The 24007-nt window shown below is 39.7% G+C and overlaps 1 protein-coding gene across 1 annotated transcript; it reads right to left on the reverse strand.

The window, feature by feature from the left end:
* Positions 1-23976, reverse strand: SPCS2 (signal peptidase complex subunit 2). The gene is made up of 5 exons (XM_027562905.1): positions 23758-23976; positions 9466-9549; positions 8688-8848; positions 6463-6597; positions 1-891 (listed from the first exon to the last, which is right to left on the reverse strand). The coding sequence occupies exons 1-5, from the start codon at positions 23959-23961 to the stop codon at positions 705-707; spliced, it is 771 nt and encodes a 256-aa protein (XP_027418706.1). The 5' UTR covers positions 23962-23976; the 3' UTR covers positions 1-704.
* Between the last annotated feature and the right edge of the window lie 31 nt (positions 23977-24007).

Below are 24007 nucleotides of genomic sequence, written 5' to 3' on the forward strand. Positions count from 1 at the left end.
TTTTTCAGATCTTCTTTCCTTTTATTGAAAAAAATTTTAGAAAATGGCAGTTAATAAAGGGCACAAACAAATCAACAGGGATATACTAGTGGAAAACATAGACAACATAAAACTAAAAATGCCATTGGCTTCTTTAATTGGTTAAAAGCACAAAACGTAACAGGCAGAAAGTCTCTCTTAAACAAATTAAAAAGCTATGTTTTTCCCCCCAATTCTCCCCAAGTCAGATATATACACACCCACAAAAATGGTGTGTGAAGGGAAACTGTCATACACAAGAAGTTGTATTCTGAATTAAGGGAAACAGCTGTTGAAACAGGAATTAACATAAAAAGGTCAGCAACAGGTTAACAATTTTAAAAACTGAGTCTTCAAATGCTGCATGGCACAAAGCTATACTATATAAAGTACTGCTAGGTATGAAGGAGGAAGTCTGTACGGCTTTTAGCAAAAATGCTTTTCCAGAAAAGCAAATCAAAACAATGCAATCAGCAGACCAAAGAGGCTATAGCTAGATATCAGAGCTACAACTTCTCATATCTGAGCTAGAAGTTTCTATTTATCCAGAATGGGCTAAAATTTCAAGACAAAACAGGGACATTTTTAACATTTCTTACTTTATCCATATTAAGTTCTCTGTTTCTTTCTCCCTCACCCCTTAATTCGGCAAGATCCAGCCAAAAGATGGCTGCTTTTAGAAGCAGCTACTTTATTTTTCTTTCTGTGGCAAGACTGTCGTGGAGTCTAGATATCTCAGGCTCATATGCGTCCATGACCAGAGTCCCGCTGTGGTCAAAAAACTTAGCAATGGACTTGGTGAACTCAGCTTCCCGTTGCTGCTTCGTTCTTCCACTGATGAAGGTCAGTTTCAGAGTGTATTTATCATCGAACCTAAGCAAAGATGACAAACCAAAAACCAAACACAGACATTCAGCCAGTAACAACAGAGCACCAAGAGTTTTTGAAGAATAGCACTGAGCAGGCTACTGGTGATGTAGGGAACATAAAGCATTATCCTTTCCAAAAAAAAAAAAAATTAGGGGACGTTCAGGATAAAAAATCTGATTTGTAGGTGCTGCTATGTCCCCCCTGATTTAAGTACTATGTGCCTTCTTTACCTTGTCATAGACTGCTAAATCACATGGACTATCTTCTCTCACTTCTGCCCTTTACTTTGCTGTTATGGTAGAAGGGTACTGTCAGCAGACACTACTCTCCAGTCTTACCTGATTAGGTCCCATTTCTTAATACTATACTTGGGCATAAACTTTTCTGGGAAAACCTTCCCAAATTGAGTTAGATGTCTTGCCTTTGTCATACATACACTATCCATCAGTCAACCCAAATACTGAGTGCCCATCATCTGCTAGGTCTGACAGGCTCCTGTGCTGTCAATGAAATTATCTATTGAAATGATAATCACGTATGTGTGTTCTTTTCTAGTTTCAGGGATTTTTGAGGGGAAAGATTTTGTCTTGTTTTCTATTCTTAGCTTGGCACTTGCTAGGTAATCAAATCATGATGAATAAAGAAGAACCCTTGCTTTCACAGATGTTCCCCAATTCCAGGCTGCTGGGTCCTTGCTTCCTGTAATCAACCTAGCTTCAGGTTCTGCCTTGATCCCAGGCCAGCAGTATCTTTTACTCCATGAATTCCAGAGATCCCTTTTAGCTACTCCTTAAAGTATCTTGAAGGCCTTTACTATCTCCATTCATTCAAGAGGGTTTATGACATCAACCCCTGGCAGGCCAATGTTCCTCCCCCGCCATCCCTACCTGTTTCTGTCTCCATTTAATTAGGGCATATTCAGTGGATTGTCAGGTTGATATCACCTTTAGAGGAAGCAGATGCTTGAGCCTCAGATTTCTTCGTGCATATTTAAAAGAGGGAAAGTCCCGCCCACTTTATAGGATCACTGTTTTAACAGTGCCTATCATTAACCAGTGCTCAAAAAAAAAAAAATTATAGCTCGATAAATTGTCTAGCCAGTTACTTTCAACCTGGACAGATAGGAGAAAAGGTCCTTGAATACTTTCAACACCTCAAAAAATTTTTTCAAGCTCTGCTCAACTGCTTCTAACTGATATCACAGTAATTTTTGGACTTTTGAGCCCAGTTCCATGGCTCTGATGGCAGGACACAATCTAATTTATTTTAAAAAATAGTTCCTCATTAATTCAACAAATATTTATTCAGGACCAACCAGTATTCAGGTTGATATCACAGTAATTTTTGGACTTTTGAGCCCAGTTCCATGGCTCTGATGGCAGGACACAATCTAATTTATTTTAAAAAATAGTTCCTCATTAATTCAACAAATATTTATTCAGGACCAACCAGTATTCAGGACTAGGCAGTATTAGATACTAAGGATATACATCAATGAATACAACAGACAAATCCCTGTCTTTTGAGACTTTTAGTGTGTGTGAGGGAACAAACAATAAAATAAAAATTATAATGTTCTTTTAAATATGGAAAGTCGTCACTAGGCAGATGTTTGAGCATAGCCTAAAAGAAGGTGAGAGAACAAGCTATCTGGAAAAAGTATATTCCAGGCAGAATACAGTAAATGCAAAGGCCCTGAGGCAAGCACATGCCCAGAATGTCTGAACGACAGAAAGGAGGCCAACACAAACAAAACAGAGAGGGAGACGATGAGAGCCACAGGCTATGGTGTGTCTGCAAATGTGTGGAGGGTGCAGCTATGTAAGTATGGACTTCTAAGCTATGCTTAGGATTTCAGCTTTTCTCTGTGTGAGAGGATTTTGAGCTGAGGATTGAGTTGATCTGCCTTATGTTTTAAAAAGATCATTCTGCCCACTATATTGGAAATAGACTATGGGCAGGGAGAACAGCTGCAGAGGTCCATTAGGACATAATTACAGTAACCTAATTGAGAGATGATGGCCAAGGTGGAGATATTAAGTGGTCAGAATGAATATAATTAGAAAGTAGAGCTGACAGAATTCGCTGACAACCTATTCAAAGGACCGAGAGACAGAGGAGACAAAATGATTTCAGAGTCCTGACCTGAGTAACTAGAAGGATGGAGTTGCCCTTTACTGAGATGAGGAAAAGCAGGTTTAGATGAGGCATAGCAAGCAGAGTTAGGTTTTGGATATGTTCATTCTGAGATACTTATTAGGATCCAATGTCAAATAGAAAGCTGGGACATAACTGGAGTTTGGAGAAGAGGTCTAGGATGAAAACACAGATTTAGAAATCTTCATTATTACAAATGGTATTTCAAGTCCTGGAAGTCTGGCTAGGATTACACCTAGTGAGTGAATACAGACAGAAAAGAGATACTAGGAATAGGCACTAGTGGCATTTCACATTTAGAGAAAGGGGATAAGAAATCACAGAGGACACTGAAGAACAGACACAAAAAGATAAGAATTATAAGATTATGGTATCCTAGAAGTCTAGTTTTTTAAAAAAGTGTAACAAGGAGAGAATTATTCGCTGTGTCAAATGTGACAGGTCATATAGGATGAGGAAAGAGAACTGAAGAAAAGCAAATCCAAGAGATAATGGGAGAAGACAACAAAAGGAATAGAGAAATGAGAAGACCATGTGAGGAGGATAAGGGAGAAGAAAAACAACTTTTTCAGTTGGGACAAATTACAACTTATTTGTATGCCAGGAAAAAATGACCCAGCAGAGAGGGAAACACCAAGTAATCAAGAAGGCATAGAATCAAGTGGATGAATGGAGAGGAGGCTTCAGATAGGAACTGAGGAAGAAGGCAGAGTGTAATGAGCGCTGCAAGTGGATAAAGATGGGAGACTCCCGGCTGCTGCTCTCTCCCCAGAAACAAAGGAAGCTGAGAGTGAAGTCGGGGAGGAGAGCAAGAGGTTTGAGAACAGAGAAGGCAGGAAAGACCCTCAAGGACAGTGAGAGAGTAACTGGAATATAGAAATGCCACGGAAGCTAAAAGCTAGGTAAGGAGCAAGTGAGACAATGGAGAGAAGAAGGCCAGGGAAAAGATGGTGGGCTCCAAGGATTATGGATGCCACTGGGGCTGAAGAAGTGTTGGGGCAAGAGAACAAGGAGGAGACAAACTAGAAAAATATAAAGCAGTGGTTAGAGAGTGAGATATTTAAAAAATGAAATTAGTTATCAATAATACCAAGATCTAGCGTATGTCTCAAAGGAAGTAAGTATTTAAGACACTGCAGAAAACAAGATACTCAGAGGAGAGAAAGTAAAACTAAGAGGCCAGCATCCTGGAACAATCATTTACGGGGATACTGAAATCACTGATTAAACCTTCTGAAAGGAGCTATGTTAAACAGAGTGCCAATGAACCAGGAGCCATCTTCAAGCAAAGAGAAGTGAGTCTGTATTTAACTACAAGGAGAATGAACAAGGTGGCATATTTCCTCTCCAAAGGCACCAACAATGTGGCAGTTGGTAAAAGTCAGCAGTGAATGTGAAAAAAAAAAATCACAACCCTCATATACTGCTAGCAGGACTATAAAATGGTGCAGCTGTTTTGGAAAAGAATCTGGCAGTTCCTCGAGCAAAGAGTTACCGTACGACACAGCAATTCTTCTCGTAGGTATATGAGAAATTAAAATGTTTGTCCACACAAAAACTTATACATAAATGTCTACAGCACCATTATTCTTAACAGCCATAAGGTGGAAACAACTCAAATGGCCCTCAACTAGTAAGTGGATTAAGGAAAATGTAGTATATCCGTGCAATGGAATATTATTTGGCACAAAAAGGAATAAAATATCGATAACATGTTTGAACCTTGAAAATATTATGCTAACTGAAAGAAGCCAGTTACAAAAGATAACATATTGTGTGATTCCATCTGTATGAAATATCCAAAAGAGGGACATATACAGAGACAGAGAGCAGATTAGTGGTTACTTAAGGTTTAGGAGAATGAGGGGACAGGGAAAGGACTGTTATATATAGGGTACAGAGTTTCTTTTGGCAAGAATAAAAATGTTTTAAAGTTGACTGTGGTGATGATTGCAAACATTTTTAAAAACATAAGAAACCACTGAACTACTTTATGGTGTGGAAACTGTATTTCAATAAGGCTGTTAAAAAAATATTTAAGTCAGAATGTATATAATGAAATTAGGATGTTGCTTGGGTCTAGAATTCTGCAATTCTGCTTTAGTGCTCTGATACAGAGTATAGATTTATGACAGCTGAGACCAAAATGGCAGCTATGAGTCCTGCCAGGAGATAAGAACTCTGGTGCAACATTAGAATGAAGCCCAGCTCCTCCTCACAGGCACCTCCACAGGCTGGTAATGAGAGACTGTATGGCACTGATGCTACACTTACCTTCATATATGTAAGTAACTGGAGAGCCTACTACGTGCTAGGAACACTACCATGTGTTTTCAGGATGGTGACTGAGAGCATGAGTTCAGGCATGGGCTAAATTCACTTTTGGGCTCTATAACCATGGAAAAATTAATCAAACCCTTTGAGCCTGTGTTCTTATCTTTAAAATGGGTTATTCTAAGGTTTAAATGAGACAATGCGGTTGGCACAATACTCAGTACGTAGTAAATGCTCAATAGATACTTGCTTTCATAATGTTTGGTGTACAGCTGAACCATAAGGGGGCAGTGTTAAGGTTGCTGACCCTCTGCAGTTGAAAATCCACATATAACTTACAGTTACTCCTCTATATAGATGGTTCCTCTGTATCCACAGTTACAAATCTGTGGATTCAACCAATAATAGATCATGCAGTACTTCAGTATTCACTACTGAAAGGAAAAAACTCCATATATAAGTGGACCCATGCAGTTCAAATTCCTGTTGTTCAAAAGTCAACTATGTATACCAGTTGGCAACCTCACAACAACTCTACGAGTCATTTTTACCCTACTAAGGCTCAACTAGCTTACCCAATATACCAAAAGTCACACAGCTAGAGGTGAGCTGGAATTTGAACCCAGTTCTGGATACTCAGAAGACCTGAGGTGTCAGCTGCACAAAGTTACACCTATCATTAGTCAGAAACAGACTGAATTGTGCTTCTCTGAGTTGCTCAGTGCATTGCTTCAGAGATTTCTGATTGCACAGACTGCAGTCAGGATCACAGAAGACATAGAAGCTAAGGTGGTTCTTCAAAAACAACTGACTTCACACCTCTGGCCTTTATAGTTTTATATATAGTTTACAGTTCTGCTCTCTAATTGGCTCCATTTATTGGCCACAAGGAAACAGAATTGTTCTTCATTCTTCCACCAAAGTTACTTTCTCTCACAATTTATCCTCAGAGCACTTCTGTGATAATACAATCTCAGAAGTGCAACCGGAAAAATCTTCTAGTTCATTCATAATCCTTTGTTCACTTTATATGACTAGCACTCTGATCTGCAAAGAGTAGACATATAATAGTCTGTTGATAATGACTAAACACCCAGACAAAACCCAACCTCAGGATTTAGGAATCTGTGAGGATAGTCATACCTTTTGAGACTGGACGAGAGTTGCCAGATATCATCAGGATCCATGCCTGTAGGATCTTTCCTGTGGGCCACGAGAAAAATGCTCTTCTCCTTATACGAAGTATATATGGTCAGGATCCCCATCATCACAAAATAGGTGCAGATAAAGTTAAGGGGAAAATACACAACATACACACAAAAGAGAAATAACACAAACTGACAAGCAAGGGCTACAAAAACTTCCATAATAGTTCTAAAGAACACAGTTTTGTCTTGCTGTAAAAACACTGAAATTTTAATTACTTCGTATTCATCATTATGTTTACTGCAAGAGAAGCAAGGATCTCTCTGGTTAGTTCTGCAAAGAACATTTCAGGAAGAAAGGAAAAAGGTAGAGGGCATAAACCAGCTCTCTCTCTCCTGTTCAAGGACAACATATCTAAGAAGATCCTCTATTACCCGGTTTGTCAAGACTTGTGTTCATTTCTCCATACAATAAAAAACAAATAACCAAAGCGGACTTGACCACATAACCAATTTCAAGGGTGATTAAAAGAAAGAGAAACTAACTTTAAAGTGGTTTACTAAAGAGTCTCATGCTCTACTAAGTAAGCTAGCTGGGCAATCACAACAGTTTAGCTTACTGTAAGAACAATTACTTCGTACATACATGTAGGCTTATTATTAAACTCAAGTTTTTGACAGTACTAGCTACCATATTTGGGTTCCTGTGTGCCAGAAACTGGCATAAGAACTCTGTGTACATATGTCATTTAAACAGTGCAAAATGAATGAGCTTTGGAGTAAAGGAGTCCTAAATTTGAATTCTAGTTTTTAACCAACGTAACCTCGACAAATTACTCCTTACTCCAAGGCTTAACACTGTTGCCCCTAAAATGGCAATTAAACAGACTTTTTAGAATTGTCATTAGATTTAGTGATGCTATATATACATTTTGGAGTCACTGCAGATGGTGACTGCAGCCATGAAATTAAAAGACGTTTACTCCTTGGAAGGAAAGTTATGACCAACCTAGATAGCATATTCAAAAGCAGAGACATTACTTTGCCAACAAAGGTTCATCTAGTCAAGGCTATGGTTTTTCCTGTGGTCATGTATGGATGTGAGAGTTGGACTGTGAAGAAGGCTGAGCGCCGAAGAATTGATGCTTTTGAACTGTGGTGTTCGAGAAGACTCTTGAGAGTCCCCTGACTGCAAGGAGATTCAACCAGTCCATTCTGAAGGAGATCAGCCCTGGGATTTCTTTGGAAGGAACGAAGCTGAAACTCCAGTACTTTGGCCACTTCATGTGAAGAGTTGACTCATTGGAAAAGACTCTGATGCTGGGAGGGATTGGGGGCAAGAGGAGAAGGGGACGACAGAGGATAAGATGGCTGGATGGCATCACTGACTCGATGGACATGAGTCTGAGTGAACTCCAGGAGTTGGTAATGGACAGGGAGGTCTGGCATGCTGCGATTCATGGGGTCGCAAAGAGTTGGACACGACTGAGAGACTGATCTGATCTGATATATACATTTTAGAGTATAGCACACAGAAGACATTTATAATGGTACTCATTACTATTATGTATAAAAATGGTATGATTATAAAAATGGCAAGATCCTGTTTTGTTTTAAACAAGTATAACCAAACAAAAGAAATTCCATCAAGGCAGTTTCTTGGGAGGCCATATAATTATAATAAGGTTGCTGTCATTGTTCAAACCTCTTTGGAACTCCTTTGGGAACTGTCTCTAGAACCCATGGCATATTCTTTTGAACTGCCTTAATTGTGAAAAAGTTCATAATAGGTTGGTTTGTGTGATGCTGAAAAGAGTCAAGGTGCAAATTCTGGGACTATGATTTGAGATCAGTTTGTACAAAGAGGATGAGATGGCTGGATGGCATCACCAACTCAAGTGACATTAGTCTGAACAAACTCCAGGAGATAGTGAAGGTCAGGGAAGCCTGGCTGTGTATTTTGCTACTAGGTGCTCACACTTAGATTATAACCTCTACATTAGTAACTGACAGAATTAAAAATAAATAACCATATTGCATCTAAAATATCAATAATTATAACAAATTTAGAGATGCTCACATTTCATAATGTTAAATCCTAACATCAGCAGGCCCCAAAGTGAAAGTCCGTTTTTTTTTTTTTGTAGGAAGCAGAGAAGAATATCAGTAGAGACTTAAAAAAAAAAACTGTCAGTAGAAAACAAACCTGAGCTTAAAGGATATGATATAACACACAAGGCCAGAACAGGTTTGGACTCTGGGAAGGGATGCATATAATCCCAAATCAAAGCCACGATGGCGAAGAAACAGGAGATGGTACAGATGATGAGGCGACCATCAATTAGACCAAAATTCTCCACATACTTGTACTTTTCCAGAAGTACCTAGTGAGAAGAACAAGGAACCAAGCTAGTAGGATTACTTCCCTAGGTAGGATTACTTCCCTCCTTGTACCTGCTTTTCTTCTTAATTTCCATGATGAAAGTTATGATAATCATTTAAATAACCAAGTAGTTCTCTGCAATCAGGATTTTGCCACTCAGAGCAAAAAAAAAAAAAAGACTAAATGTGTTTACAAAAATCACAGAGAAAAAGCTCATCAACTTGACACATTTTTTTAAATCCTTATCTTCTTCTTTAGACTGAAGCTAAAATTTTCTTTTCCCTTTTAAAAGAGAGATAATCAATCATGCATGCCTGTCGTATATTCCCTCAACCCTCTTGCCTCTAGGCAATTAATCTCAAAAACAACAGATTACTAGTTTTCTGGAATTCAAAAATTAAAGAACTTGAAGAGAAATCTGAGGTAAGTAATAATTATATTTTAACACATGCTCCCCTATACATACAGCAAAGTTCAGAAAATGCTTTCTGTCTCAATTCCTAATACTGAAAACTAGTCATTCCAACGCACAGAAAGAAAAAATCCTGCAAGAGATGTGCCATCAGTTGTACATGAACTAAAAGACACTCCCCCTCACCTCTGCCCCCAAGAAAGTACCTTTTTGGCAGAATCATCCAAAGAATTTTTCACAGCTGATCCATCCCATTTGTCAATTTTTACAGGCTTATCGTCAATCTTCCACTGTAAAACAAATTGACAAGTTGTGCGTTAAAAGACATGGCATCTTACTAAAAGTAAAGTGAACTACTTCCTTAAGAGCATCCTCAACTATACATAACATTTATTCTCTCTCCTGATGTTGGACAGCTAAACAACAAAACACTTGAAAATGAATCTGAAGGAAACTAGGTCACTAGAATCAGCTGGTAATCATATGATGTTTCCAGTCTCCACGCTGAAAAGTCAAATCTACAAGGGTAGAACACTGACACGGGTTGTAGAGACTGTAGTGGGAACTCAAATATCCCATCCCCATTTTACCCAAATATGGGAATAGAAAGGAATTGCATTTGTTCATCCTACCACTCTGCGACTACAAAACTCAGACAATATCCATCCAGACACTAACAAAAGAATGGTCTTCTTTAATACATTTTTGTCTCCCGACATTTTACATTTTACCTGCACGTCTTAAGTAAGAAAAGAGCAGATTCAGTGTAGTCTTTTGGAAAGAACATTTTGAATTAAAAACTGAGTCCTATCACCAGTGAGGTATGTGACTTTGGACAAAGCCTGCTTCAATTTCCCTCATCTGTATAGGTTTATGCTGCTGCTGCTGCTGCTGCTAAGTCGCTTCAGCCGTGTCCAACTCTGTGCGACCCCACAGACGGCAGCCCACCAGGCTCCTCTGTCCCTGGGATTCTCCAGGCAAGAACACTGGAGTGGGTTGCCATTTCCTTCTCCAATGCATGAAAGTGAAAGTGAAGTCGCTCAGTCGTGTCCGACTCTCAGCGACCCCATGGACTGCAGCCTATTAGGCTCCTCCGTACATGGGATTTTCCAGGCAAGAGTACTGGACTGGGGTGCCATTGCCTTCTCCGGTATAGGTTTATAAAGGTTCCCAAATACTGTGCTAATTAAAGGCAAATGATTCTCTCACACACACTGCTGGTAGAAGTTCAAAAAGGTGTAACACCTACAGAAGATAACTTAGCATCTTGGATTCAACTTCCCACTTGTGGGAATTTTTCCTTATATGCATAGACATTAAATAATATACAAGGTTATTCACTGCAGCACATTTGCAACTGTAAAAATATAACTCAAATGCTCACTTACACCGGACTGGTTAAACAAACTATGGTACACCCAGATATCCCGAAAAGGCTAAGGGACGTGGGTGGGAATGAGACTTTTCAATGTGTACCTCTTTCACTGTTAATCATGTGAAGAGATTCTGTAAATTTTTTTTTTTTCTCAAATGCAAGTGATTATGTGAATGTAGGTTAAGTGAAACAGGGTACAGAAATGATCTGATAAACCTGCCTTTTTTATAGATTATATGCCCAACTCAATTTTTTCAGATCAAGTGAACAAATATATGTAATAAAAATTACAAACCAGCAGACAATCCAAAATTCATTTGGCTTTAGTATAGATTTTACTGAAGGTCAGAGAAGAAACCTTAATATTATTTAACTCTCTGATTGAGCACAAGTTCAGAGATACTGCGGACAAGAAATAAAGAGATGGAATAAATATCTGTAAAACGTGAGATTTTAAAGGAACACAGAAATATAATTCATCAAACTTAATTTTGTAATTCTACATGCTATTTCACAGAAAAGAAAAACTACTGTGAAGTCTGTTGGGAGAAAATGCATGAGCTAAAAAAACAGTCATACTTCAAGTGATTAAAACTCAAATCAAGGCTTCTCCCCTTTGTGTCTCATAAAAACAAGAATTTTCTTTGAGAAATTACTACCGGCAGCATGCTGTAATAAGATTCTAACAGCCTGCCAGCCTACAAATCAAACATGACACCTAATTTTAAAAACACAAATCGAACCAAGAAGAAATTAACAGGCTATCTAGCTAAATAGCTTGCTTATACTTACTTTAGTAAATCCCATTTTGGTAACAGCAAGCAAAAGAAGGAAACCTGTACAGCCAGAATCCATGACAGAATTTGAATTATTTATGAATGAAAGTCATTAAATCTTTTTTGGCTCATTCCAAAAAAATGATATTCTCATAGAAACTCAGCCACACGTCACTACTTGCAATGCATTACAGAGAAGAAACTTGCCTCTACAATTCAGAGGATAATTTCTTGGCAATTTGGGGGGATAAAATGCATTAGAAGCCATCACAATCTGTTCTAATATAGCCTCAGTTCTAATTCCACTGGTACCTAGAAGGATCTTCAGTAAGTGGAACAAGAACATTTCCAGTCAATTACATGACCAAGAAAATTTATAACTGATTTTTGAAGAGATGGGAGCATCATTTATTCGGTGTACATGAAAAACCTTAGACTATGTCAAAGCAAACAGCATCTCTGCTGTAGCACAGAGACACATCTGGAAAAGAGGCAGGAGGGTGGACATTTTCCATCATTCTCAAAAACTGTCCATCAACTAAAATGTATGATATTCGTCATGTACTCTTCACCGCTATTCAAGGTATTTTAGAAACCATTTTCTTTCCCTCACTTCTCTTCCTCAACCCTAAGAGTGAATTATCTTCCTTTGTAGTTAATAAATAATACAAAGCAAAGGTTGGCTTCTTTTATGTTGAACCTCCCAGGATGAATCACAAGAAAATTCTGTGTAGAAAAGAAACATAGATCTTAGATTGCCATCCTTAGAAAAACCTGTGTAAAAGGATGGTTCTTGGCTGGCATGTGGGAGGTTGGCTGGTAAATGGATTCCTACACTGATATTAAAACTTTCCCCAAGTGATAAAGAGTAGCTCACTATGCCTAAACTGCTTGTATAAACAACATGGTTTATGCTAAATACCTGTTTTTCTTCTAGGAGTCTGGAATTTTGGCACAGACCAGGGAGAGGGTGCCTATTTAATTAGCCCTTAATAAAAAACTTGGGCACTGAGTCTCTAGTGAGATCCCCTGGCAGACAACACTTCACACACATCATATCACATTGTTGCTAAAGGAATTAAGCAAAACCCATGGAAATTTAGTGGGAGAGGACTCTCGACTCCTGCACTTGATTTCCTCTGGACTTCCTCCTACTCACCTCTGCCCTTTGCTGGTTTTGCTTTGTATTCATTTGCTGTAATAAATCTTACCCAAAAGTATGGCCCTGCGGGTACTTCTAGTGAATAACAGAGCAGGGCGATCCCAGGGAGCTCTGATACACAGGCAGTATTGCCAACTGAGATATAGCAGATGTGGTAACCTGGCACACAATTCCTCTTCCCCTCATTCCCTATGTATTAGAGATACATGCATATTGGGCACAATCAACAATCAGTGTTGACTAAGCTAATATTTGTACCAAGGTCATATACGCACATGGTTTAAAGAGTTCTGTAAGTTATTAAAATTAAAAAAAAGAAAAAGAATTAGTAGTCCTGCTTTCCCTCCCTTGAGACACTCGTGACATTGTCCACTTCCTATTCCCCAGACACTAATTTCAATTCCTTAGGCTGATTTTTGGGGTACCCAGCTCCATATCTTAGGGAAAAGTTTATATTATTTTTTTCAGTGTTCAGCATTAAGTCTTCTGACTTTTTCACCCACCATGAAAGATGAGATTTAACCAATTCATCCCCTACCACTTTCACATTTACTTTTCCTGCTCCTCCTCACCATCTCTTGAATACAGTTATAGTAGACCAATATTGATTTGTTATTACTTAATACCTTAATTTTTTGCTAGATCATTATTTGGAGTTTACAATATGATCATAAATGCTGTTCACAGATTAAGTCATGTAATAGATTAGGATTCCTTTTCTGCATAGCTTTTTGCTTTCCTTGGAGCTACTACTGTTATCATGGCTGTTTTTAATCAGACAGTGTATTTCTTACCAATATATTCTCAAATTCTTCCCCAGTTCTTAAATCTCCTCTCAATATTTGCAGTCATATTGAGCATTTTGTGAATTTCATCTTCCTAGAATCTGGAAGCCTTCTGACCTGCTTCAATCTAGGTGGATTTCTTTCTAGGCCCACTGTGTAACTGTCATCCTGGAGTCTCCCTTTACCACCTCTCTGAGGGTTCCCTTAACCTCCTCTTGGGCTGATCCCCCTTTTCTTAGATACCATGTGTTACTCTTTGCTTGGTTTGCTATTCCAGCCTCCGTCCATTATCCCCATCCCTCTCCTGCTATCCAAATTGATATACTGAAATCCTAAACCAGAATGTGATGGTTTTAGGAGGTGGTACCTTTGAGAAGTAATTAGGTCATGAGGGGCTTCACGAAAGGGATTAATGCCTCGAGAAAAAGACCTGAGAGTTTGCTTCTATTGTTTTCCACTATGTGAGGATACAAGAAGGTTGTCTGCAAGTAGTTAAGAAGGCTGTCACCAGATGCAACCATGCTGGCACTGGATCTCAGACTTCCCAGCCTCAAACTGTGAGAAATAAATTTATGGTATTTTTATTAGAGCAGCCCAAACTGACTAGCATCCTCTTTTTACAGATAACATTAACGGTCTAAGAAATTTGCCCAAGGTGAAAGCCAGAAAGTAGTAAAGCTGGGACCTAATCAAGTTCTCATGATTTCAAAACCTGTACTCTTTCACTACTTTACACTGCTTCCCACAAAATACAAGGAATTATTAGCCATGAAAACCAAAAGGAAACAGATCTCTGAAGTGACAGCCACATAAAGTATCTTGATTTTTATCTAATAAATTATAGTTAATAAACTAAAAAAAAGCTTAAAAAGATTTTAATCTTAATATGCCAACAAAACCTATAGGATACAAAATATTTGGAATTTTCCATTTTCCTCCATTGGAAACCAACTGCTATTTGGCTGAAAATATGGTTCAAAAAGCCCTATCTTAAAGAAATCACTTCCCTGCCACTATCAACACAAAACACTTTATCAAGCCAGCATATCTGATACCAAACCTTGATGATGAACCAAACACAAAATTTAGGCATTTGATGGCTTTTAGAGAACATCACAAAGATTCAACTTCAGTTATGATTCTCAATTGCAAATTTGAATTAAAAAATTTTAGTACAGTGAAAACAGAAGTAAAGTTATGCAGTGATAAAGATCTCAGTGGGTTTCTTCATAAAGTTCCTTAGCCTGACAACTGGGCAGTAAGACTCAAAGGATTCCTCAATTCACACTGAAGAGATGAGGATACCAGAGGTAAATTGTGTCAACAGAAGGGGCCTGCTCTGATTTTAAAGGAACTCGAAGAAATAGTATTAACTTCTTATTAATATTGGATTGAAGAAATATTAATAAACCTTTTTTCTCCCTTCTTTGGCCTCTCTCAGATTAGATGGTGGCTGCAGGCTGCAAAGACGGTAGTAGTAGGAGATGTGGCGCATGACAGAGGCAGCACATCCTAGATGACCTTATTCACTAGGTTAAGGGACTTGATTCTGAAACAAGCAATGGAGAATATTTTAAGCAGGTGAACAAGACACCAATTTGTGTTTTTTAAAAAAGTCATTTTTAGAGGCAACTTAGCAAAAGGTCTGGAGGGGAGTAACACTGGAGATAGACTCATCAGACGGGGCCTGATTTAGATGCAGGGCTTGAATTAGATCAGCAGCAGGGGGATGAAAAGGGAATATTTATGAGGTACAACTGTCAGGACTTACTATCAGACTAGGTACAAAAAATGTGAAAGAGAAAAGACAGAGGTGACCACTCGACTAGAATTTGGGCTTAGATAACTAAGCGGTCATGTTGTTTTCCAAGAGAAGGAACTGAGCAGGAAAGATGAGAAACACCCATTTGCACATGCTGAGTTTGAGATGTTTAAGCTCTACAGTTAATAGTGATTTCAGAATTTTCTAAACCAAAATAAGATTATGAAAACTTATGGCAGACTCAGAAGCTGAGATATTATTTGAGTTGAAAACAACACACCCCTACCTCCCACATGTACACATTTGCAAAATGATCACAAAGCAGTAAGCTCAAAATATGAAAAAAAAAGTTCAATTTGGGCAGCAAATGATGTTTGTCTTGAGGAAGCTTCAGTTCAGTTCAGTCGCTCAGTCATGTCCGACTCTTTGAAACCCCATGAATTACATCACGCCAGGCCTCCCTGTCCATCAGCAACTCCCGGAGTTCACTTAAACTCATGTCCATCGAGTCGGTGATGCCATCGAGCCATCTCATCCTCTGTCATCCCCTTCTCCTCCTGCCCCCAATCCCTCCCAGCATCAGGGTCTTTTCCAATGAGTCAAATCTTCACATGAGGTGGACAAAGTAATGGAGTTTCAGCTTCAGCATCATTCCTTCCAAAGAAATCCCAGGGCTGATCTCCTTTAGGATGGACTGGTTGGTTCTCCTTGCAGTCCAAGGGACTCTCAAGAGTCTTCTCCAACACCACAGTTCAAAAGCATCAATTCTTCGGTGCTCAGCCTTCTTCACAGTCCAACGCTCACATCCATACATGACCACTGGAAAAACCATAGCCTTAACTAGATGGACCTTTGTGGGCAAAGTAATGTCTCTGCTTTTCAGTATGCTGTCTAGGTTGGTCATAACTTTTCTTCCAAGGAATAAGCGTCTTTTACTTTCATGGCTGCAATCACCATCTGCAGTGATTTTGGAGCCCAGAAAAATAAAGTCTGACACTGTTTCCGCATCTATTTGCCATGAAGTGATGGGACCGGATGCCATGATCTTCGTTTTCTGAATGTTGAGCTTTAAGCCAACTTTTTCACTCTCCAATTTCATTTTCAAGAGGCTTTTTAGTTCCTCTTTACTTTCTGCCATAAGGGGGGTGTCATCTGCATATCTAAGATTATTGATATTTCTCCTGGCAATCTTGATTCCAGCTTGTGCTTCTTCCAGCCCAGCGTTTCTCATGATGTACTCTGCATAGAAGTTAAATAAACAGGGTGACAATATACAGCCTTGACGTACTCCTTTTCCTATCTGGAACCAGTCTGTTGTTCCATGTCCAGTTCTAACTGTTGCTTCCTGACCTGCATATAGGTTTCTCAAGAGGCAGGTCAGGTGGTCTGGTATGCCCATCTCTTTCAGAATTTCCCACACTTTATTGTGATCCACACAATCAAAGGCTTTGGCATAGTCAATAAAGATGTTTTTCTGGAACTCTCTTGTTTTTTCGATGATCCAGCGGATGTTAGCAATTTGATCTCTGGTTCCTCTGCCTTTTCTAGATCCAGCTTGAACACCTGGAAGTTCACACGTACTGCTGAAGCCTCTTGCTGCTGCTGCTGCTGCTGCTAAGTTGCTTCAGTCGTGTCCGACTCTTTGCGACCCCATAGACGGCAGCCCATCAGGCTCCCCCATCCCTGGGATTCTCCAGGCAAGAACACTGGAGTGGGTTGCCATTTCCTTCTCCAATGCATGAAAGTGAAAAGTGAAAGTGAAGTCACTCAGTCGTGTCTGACTCTTAGTGACTCCATGGACTGTAGCCTACCAGGCTCCTCCATCCTTGGGATTTCCCAGGCAAGACTGCTGGAGTAGGGTGCCATTGCCTTCTCCAGCTGAAGCCCCTTACTATCATCTAATTTAGAGTACAATTCAGAAATACCAAGATATCTCAAAAACATATATTATAGCTCCTGGTAACATAATCTTCAATTTCCATCTCTCTTTTTTTTCTTTTTTAATAAAAATGGCCAAGAAATACTCCAAAAAAAATTACTTCTTAATAGTGGCTTATTACTATCTATCGTTATCACTGGAGTTAAGTTGCAGGTTAGAAATTACCACGTTAATTACGAGCATGAACATTACTGGCAACACCAGAGTAAGTGGAAGTAAGTAAGTGGAGCTAAGTAAGCAGAGGTAAGTAGACTGGCTCCAGCTATGGCAAGCAGGCACTGAGACATATAAATCTGGGGCTCAGAGCAGAGGTCTATATTGAAAACATAAATGTGGAAGTTATTAACTTACAGACAGTATTTAAGCCAGGACACTGTGTATCTCCCTGGGATGTGTACACAGACAGGGCCAGGGGCTTGCCAGTACTTACAGGTCAGGAAGAAAAAACTAACAACAATAAAGACAGATAAGTGGAGGAGGAAAACCAGGGCAAGTGGCATTCTAAAAGCCACACAAAGAAAATATTTCAAGAAAGAAGTGATCAATGAGTCATAAACTCAAGATCAGGTAATAAGAAAAACCACTATTGAGATCTGACAAGATGGAAGTCAGAACAGAGAAACGGTGCAGGCAACAGCTAAAACAGGGAGCTGGGCTGTCAGAGGTTATTAACATCTATGATACCACTGTGTTATACAGTGATGAGTAAGTAGTTAAAAAAAAATAACTTGATGCTTTAAAGATCACTCCATAAACGCTGTAAAATGAATGAGTTTTAAAAACAGATCTAATTCATGTATCAGAAAACTCATCATATAAAAATGTGCAATGGTTTTCATTCTATTCACGACATTATGCAACCATCAACATCTAATTCCAAAACACTGTCATCATCCCCAAAAGAAACCCCATACCCATAAACAGTTATTCCAATTACCATGACCCCACTCCCAGCCTTGGCAACCACTACTTTCTGCTTGCATGAATCTGCCTATTCCAGACATTTATCATCTACGGAATCATATAATATGTGGCCTTTTGTGATTAGCTTTTCTCACTTAGTATATTTTCAAGGTTCATCTGTATTGTGTCCTGTGTCAGTGTCTCATTCCTTTTTATGGCCAGGTAATACTTCACGGCATGGATATACCACACTTTTATGGCTTGCTTCCACCTTCTAGCTATTGTGAATAATGCTGCTATGATCAAGTTTTTGTGTAGACACATTTTCAATTCTCTTGAGTTCATAACTATAGTGGGACATGCTGAGTTATAACTTTTTCATCATTTTACATTTCCATCAGAAATGCAGGAGGCTCCCAATCTCTCCATATCCTCACCAAAAATGGTTATTTTTCTTTTTTTATTATAGCCATCCTAGTGGCTTCTCATTGCAGTTTTGATTTGCATTCTTTAGTAACTAATGGTGTTGAGATCTTTTCATGTGCTTACTATTTGTATTAATGTATCTTCTTTGAAGAAACATCAATTCACATCCTTTATTCTTTTCAAAATTGGTTTGTCTTTTTTATTATCAAGTTATAAGACACTTTATATAGTCTAGATCCTAGACCCTTATCAGATATACGACTTGCAAACATCTTCTCTCATGCTGTGGACTGTCTTTCCACTTTCTTGATAATGTCCTTTGATATGAAAAACTTTTTTAATGAATCAAAAATAATGAGTTTTGACATGTTTTTAAAGTTTGGTTTGCAAAATGCAATTAAAAGTCAGCATCTTATTTCTTTAAACACAAACACAGGCATCACAGTAGTGCCATAAAACTGTTCACTGTCAGAGCTTGGTTAGGGTACAGGCATACTACCCTGTTCAAGTTTGGCAAGCAAAGATCCCACTGAAGAGAGCAGAAGAGTATATATGACCTAAGGATGCATGGCTGGTGGGTGACAAAGCCATGGTTTCAGCCTAGGTCTTCCAACTTCAAATTAGATGCTCTTTCCACTACTACATTAGCTAGAACATGGTCTGCTCCAGTACGAAAGGCAATGTGCTAAGTAAGGTAAGAGTACTGGATTAAGAGCTGGACAGCCAGATTCTGGAACTGTAACTGATTGTGTGGTCTTGGATAAAGTGCTTCATCTTTCCCTCTCCAACTGTATCAATGTCTGTATCTATGTCTCTAAAATGAGGAGGTTGGAAGAGATGAACTTCAAGGTCTCTTCAATACAAACACGTTAGAGAAATCACTACTGATTAAGCAGAATAGTTGAAAACCAAACAAGAAAAAAAAAATCTTAAGATGTCTGAATCAGTAGGGATTTAAAAAGTCATCTAAGACAGACGTTCTCAACCTGGATGTAACTGTTAAAATGTAAAAGAAAAAAATAAATGAATAGCTATGTGTGAAACCATGCAGCTGTCCAGGCCCCACCCCCAGAGAACCTGATTCGGTTCTGGGATGAGGTCCAGAAGTTTGTATTTTTAACTAAAACCCAAGAGGGTCTGACTAAAACCCCAAGAGGGTCTGATGCAAATAGTATTCATAACACGTTACAAAAAATATTATCTAAGAAGTGAAGTCCAGAGAAACTAGCTAGTTAGTGGCAGCTATTTGTTTCGTTCAATGTTTACTATGTACCAGAAACCACTTTTTAAGGTAAAAACTATTAGTATCCCCACTTTACAGATGAGAAAACTGAGATACAAAGAGATTTATTATTTTGCCCAAGAACACACTTCTGATAAGTGGCAGAGCAAGAATTCAAAGCCAGCCAGCCAGCCTGGCACCAGAACCTATATTCTCAACTACAAAGGTATAAAAACTCTGCTCTAAGATCAGGTTGACAGTTCAGCCAGGAGACAGAGATCCACATACGAAGTTAAAAGGGCTGGGTACAGCTTCTAAAAAGCATATTTTAATACCACACATCAATTTTAATAGCCAAAAAATCCAGCAAGGAGACAGAAATCTGGCTATGAGATTAAAATTTGGATACAGTTCTGAAAAGAATGCTTTAATAGTATAGTAGTGTCAGTCACTCAGTCAAGTCCAACTCTTTGTGACCCTGTGGACTGCAGCCCGCCAGGCTCCTCTGTGCATGGGATTTTCCAGTCAATACTGGAGTGTGTTGCCATTTCCTCCTCCAGGGGATCTTCCTGACCCAGGGATCAAACCCGGGTCTCCCACAGTGCAGCCAGATTCTTTACTGTCTGAGCTACCATGGAAGCCCTGGTGCTTTAATACCACATGTCAATTTTAACAGCCAAAGCAGATTAAGTACACAAATTTTTTTTTTATAGCCTGCTACATAGAACAAAATACTTGGATGCATTTTGGGGAAATAAGTTATCATAATAATCTAAGTTATTCTGTGATGGAAGCTGGAAGGTTATATTTGCATATCTATTTTTAAGATCAGGAAGCTAGAATTGCTTTGTTCTCCAAGTCAGTTTCAAAGGAGCAGAAACTCACATCTGTTTAGGGAAAACCAGAAGCACATTTGCATCTCTTTATTACATTTCTCTGGCAAATAAAACCACAGCTGCAAGAAAATAAAAACCCTCCAAAAAAAAAAAATCGAATTAAAGAAATGTAAAGTAACAGCCCCTCATTTTCTCCATGTTCTCTTCCACAGTACCTGCTTTTCAGACAGTTAGAAGCACCATTCTCTAAAGCCGTTTCTGAAGACTGGGGTGGCAGATATGAAGTTTTCTCTTTGCTAAATTCAATGCTTCAAGTACTTACTCTATGCTGATCACCACAAAGAACCTCTCATAGGAAACTGACATACTAATTGGGGGCAGGATACAAAACAATATGTCATAGTAAGTGACAGCTAAATTCCCATGTGCAATAAACGCCAAAGACTTCAGAGGAAGAACAACTCAATGTAAGGCTGAAATCAAGTTTTCCAAGTAAAAACACCTGAACAGCTCCTGATTTATTTTCTCTCTCCTCGGCCCCTCACTTCTTGCTTAATTCTGCCAACGTTCTCTTTTGTGAAGCCTTTCATCTATCTCTGCTAGCAAGTTAGGGTTCTCCTCACCTTGTCATTCTGTTTTTATAACCCTTCACAAAGACCATATACCAATTTATTATATGACAATATTCACAGTAAGCCACAATTACATATGGGCATCCACATTGTTTATATAAGGAAATTTAAGTTCAGTAATACCACATAACTTATCCAACACCATATAGTTTTCAACATGCTGCACTAGAATTCAAACATGTCTTTCTTTTTGTATTAAACCCCATACAGCAGTATGGTATGAGGCCTATAGGAAGACTTTTAAATTCTACCACTCCCAACTATCTGAATGATTCTTCTAAAACCACTTAATATATTAGATTCAAAAACCTTCAGCAGGCTCCCTACTCCTACTTCAGGCAATCCATGCCCTTCTCTATCTGATTCCAGTCGGTCAACAGAGTACCTGAGAAACAACAGCCGCCAACCACACACCTTTGTTCAAGGACATTTTTACCTGGTATGCCATCTGTCTCTCAAAGTAAGGTCCCAGCTCCACCAGGGCTCCCACCCCTTTTCAAATGGATCTCAGGGATCATTCTTTAACTTCGTAAGAAGTGCACAAGTGAATGCCAAATTCTTTTATGTTCAGTATTTTGGACTTATACTCTGCTATACAGAGTATTTTTTGACAGCAGGATTTTTTATTTTTTTCCTCTGCCATTATATGCCTGAATTAGATACTCTTAAGTTACAGAGGTCATTCATGCGTATCATCTCATTTGATTCTCCCCCAAACTCTAATATTTCAGGTGAAGAAAGGAAAACAGTGTCATTAAATGACTTGCTAATCTTCATATGTTACTTTTCGGTAATCACTGCCTTAGCAGACTGTCCATGCTTAATATCTGCTTGAGGTGGAGAAAAAAGCAAGAGCACTCAGTGGAACAGAATGAACACAGGCCATGAGGTGCTCACCCAACAAGAAAACAAAATTACCAGTGACTATCAATCCCCAATACTTTCATATAGCTTTTCATATTTCCCATCCCAACTGCTGGACAGAACAGGACAGAACATGTTCCTATCTCTTAAAGGCTGAGAGTGTGTGTATGTATGTGTGCTCAGTCACGTCTGACTCTTCATGACCCCATGGATTGTAACCTGCCAATGGGATTTAGCAGGAAACCCCATCCAGCTATGGGATTTCCCAGGCAAAGAATACTGGAATAGTATTTCCTACTCCAGGGGACCTTCCCAACCCAGGAACCTGAGCCTCTTGTGTCTCCCTGCACTGGCAAGAGGATTCTTTACCACTGTGCCACCTGGGAAGCCCTAAAAGGGTGCTATACTTAGTCGCTAACTCGTGTCCAACTTTCGCGACCCCATGGACTGTAGCCCGCCAGGCTCCTCTGTCCATGCGATTCTCCAGGCAAGAATACTGGAGGGGGTTGCCATGCCCTCCTCCAGGGGATCCTCCCAACCCAGGGATCAAACCCAGGTCTCCCGCATTGCAGACAGGTTCTTTAGCATTGCAGGCAGATTCTTTACCGTCTGAGCCACCCAGGGAAGCCCATGTAATTCAAAACCAATGACACCCAAAAAGAGAAGCAAAAAGATTTGGATAGGAACCCCTCAATATGATCACCTACTCATTTCTTAAGCACTCAGCAGGTGTTAAACACACAGAAGTCTGAAAGCTGTTTTCAATTAAAAGTTAACAATCCTATGTTAAAAACCCCAAGTTTATCATTTCTCATCAAACTGACCCAGGACCCTACAATGAGAGAACTGGATGAAACCTTAGGATACATTCATTTTACAGATAAGGAAATAAGACACAGGGAGAACAAGCACATTTCAAGGTCACACAACTAGAGGCAGAAGCAGTACTAGGACCCAGATCTCCACGCAATTGTTTCTTTCAAAATGCTATGTAAAGGGCAAGAAAGCCCAACTCAGGAGAATTTTCCTTTTTAAGTCCCTGTTCCTAGGTCCGCATTTTAAAAAGGAAAAAAAAAAAAAACAAAAAACTGGATGGAGAGAGGGGAAAAGAGGTCAGCGTGAACAGGTAGCAAGCTTATGCATCCTACTCATCCAGGACACATTCACCTGGCCTGGTAGCAGACGAGGAGGGGGAGGAGGTGCGGGGGGTGGGGGTGGGGGAGCGGTGTAGAAAGAGAAAGGAAAAAAAAAAAAAAAGATAAATCTTAAAGACTTCCAGTTAGGCCGTAGGAGAAGTCGGTACTCGAAGTTCAGTATTCGGGTATCGGGATAAAAAGCCTAGAAACTTCAGGAAGCAAAAACCCAAGAGCACTCTGGAATCGGTAACAGCATGCAAGTGTGGCGGTCGTGGCGGGTAGTTTGGAGACTACTAACTTCGAAGAGTTGCTTTCATTCAGTCGAGATTCAATCTTCCCTGTCCGTGAAATAAACAAATTAAACAGTGGCCCCCCAGCACCACCGAGGAAAAGCGATGGCCGCTCTGAAACGTGGGAATAATCAAACTATCTTAAGAAGCTGTAGTGCCCAGAATTTAGGAGGAACACCTCCCAGAAAGAAAAAGTCCTCAAGAGGAGAGAGCCCAGGTTTGAGGTATGTAGGGAGCTGGCTACAAGCGCAAGTTAAGCTTCCCACGGTGGACCAACGAAAACTCCCTCTGAGAAGCCGCAGAAGAAAAGGGGGGCGAGATAGGAAGAAGGATTCGCCGCCTCCCTGGCGCTCCCCAGGCTTCGACTGTCCCCAAGAGTCGACTTCTCACCTTGTCCAGTAAACCGCTACGGCTACTGCCTGTCCCACAGCCGGAGCCACCGCCAGCCCCACTACTGCCTCCGCCACCACCGGCTCTCCCGCCCTGAGAAGCTGCCGCCGCCATCTTGCTTGTCTCTGCGTTTCCCTCCCCTCTTAAACTTGTCCGAAGCCGATTGGCTGAAACTGACGGCGTGACGTACTGCGCGGAGTCCATCGGGATCCGTAGTTGGGGCTGGCTGACGGGAGGTTGCTAGCGGAAG

This window comes from Bos indicus x Bos taurus, chromosome 15, assembly GCF_003369695.1.
Source record: "Bos indicus x Bos taurus breed Angus x Brahman F1 hybrid chromosome 15, Bos_hybrid_MaternalHap_v2.0, whole genome shotgun sequence".
Classification (NCBI taxonomy): domain Eukaryota; kingdom Metazoa; phylum Chordata; class Mammalia; order Artiodactyla; family Bovidae; genus Bos; species Bos indicus x Bos taurus.

Excerpts from the sequence above, each read along its gene's own strand:
- SPCS2 (XM_027562905.1), bottom strand. The coding sequence starts at position 23,961 with ATGGACTCCGCGCAGTACGTCACGCCGTCAGTTTCAGCCAATCGGCTT. Across the intron at positions 8,849-9,465 it reads TGGATGATTCTGCCAAAAAG|GTACTTCTGGAAAAGTACAA; the intron begins GTACTTTCTTGG and ends TCTTCTCACTAG. Across the intron at positions 6,598-8,687 it reads CTGGCCTTGTGTGTTATATC|CTATTTTGTGATGATGGGGA; the intron begins ATATCCTTTAAG and ends CTTTATCTGCAC.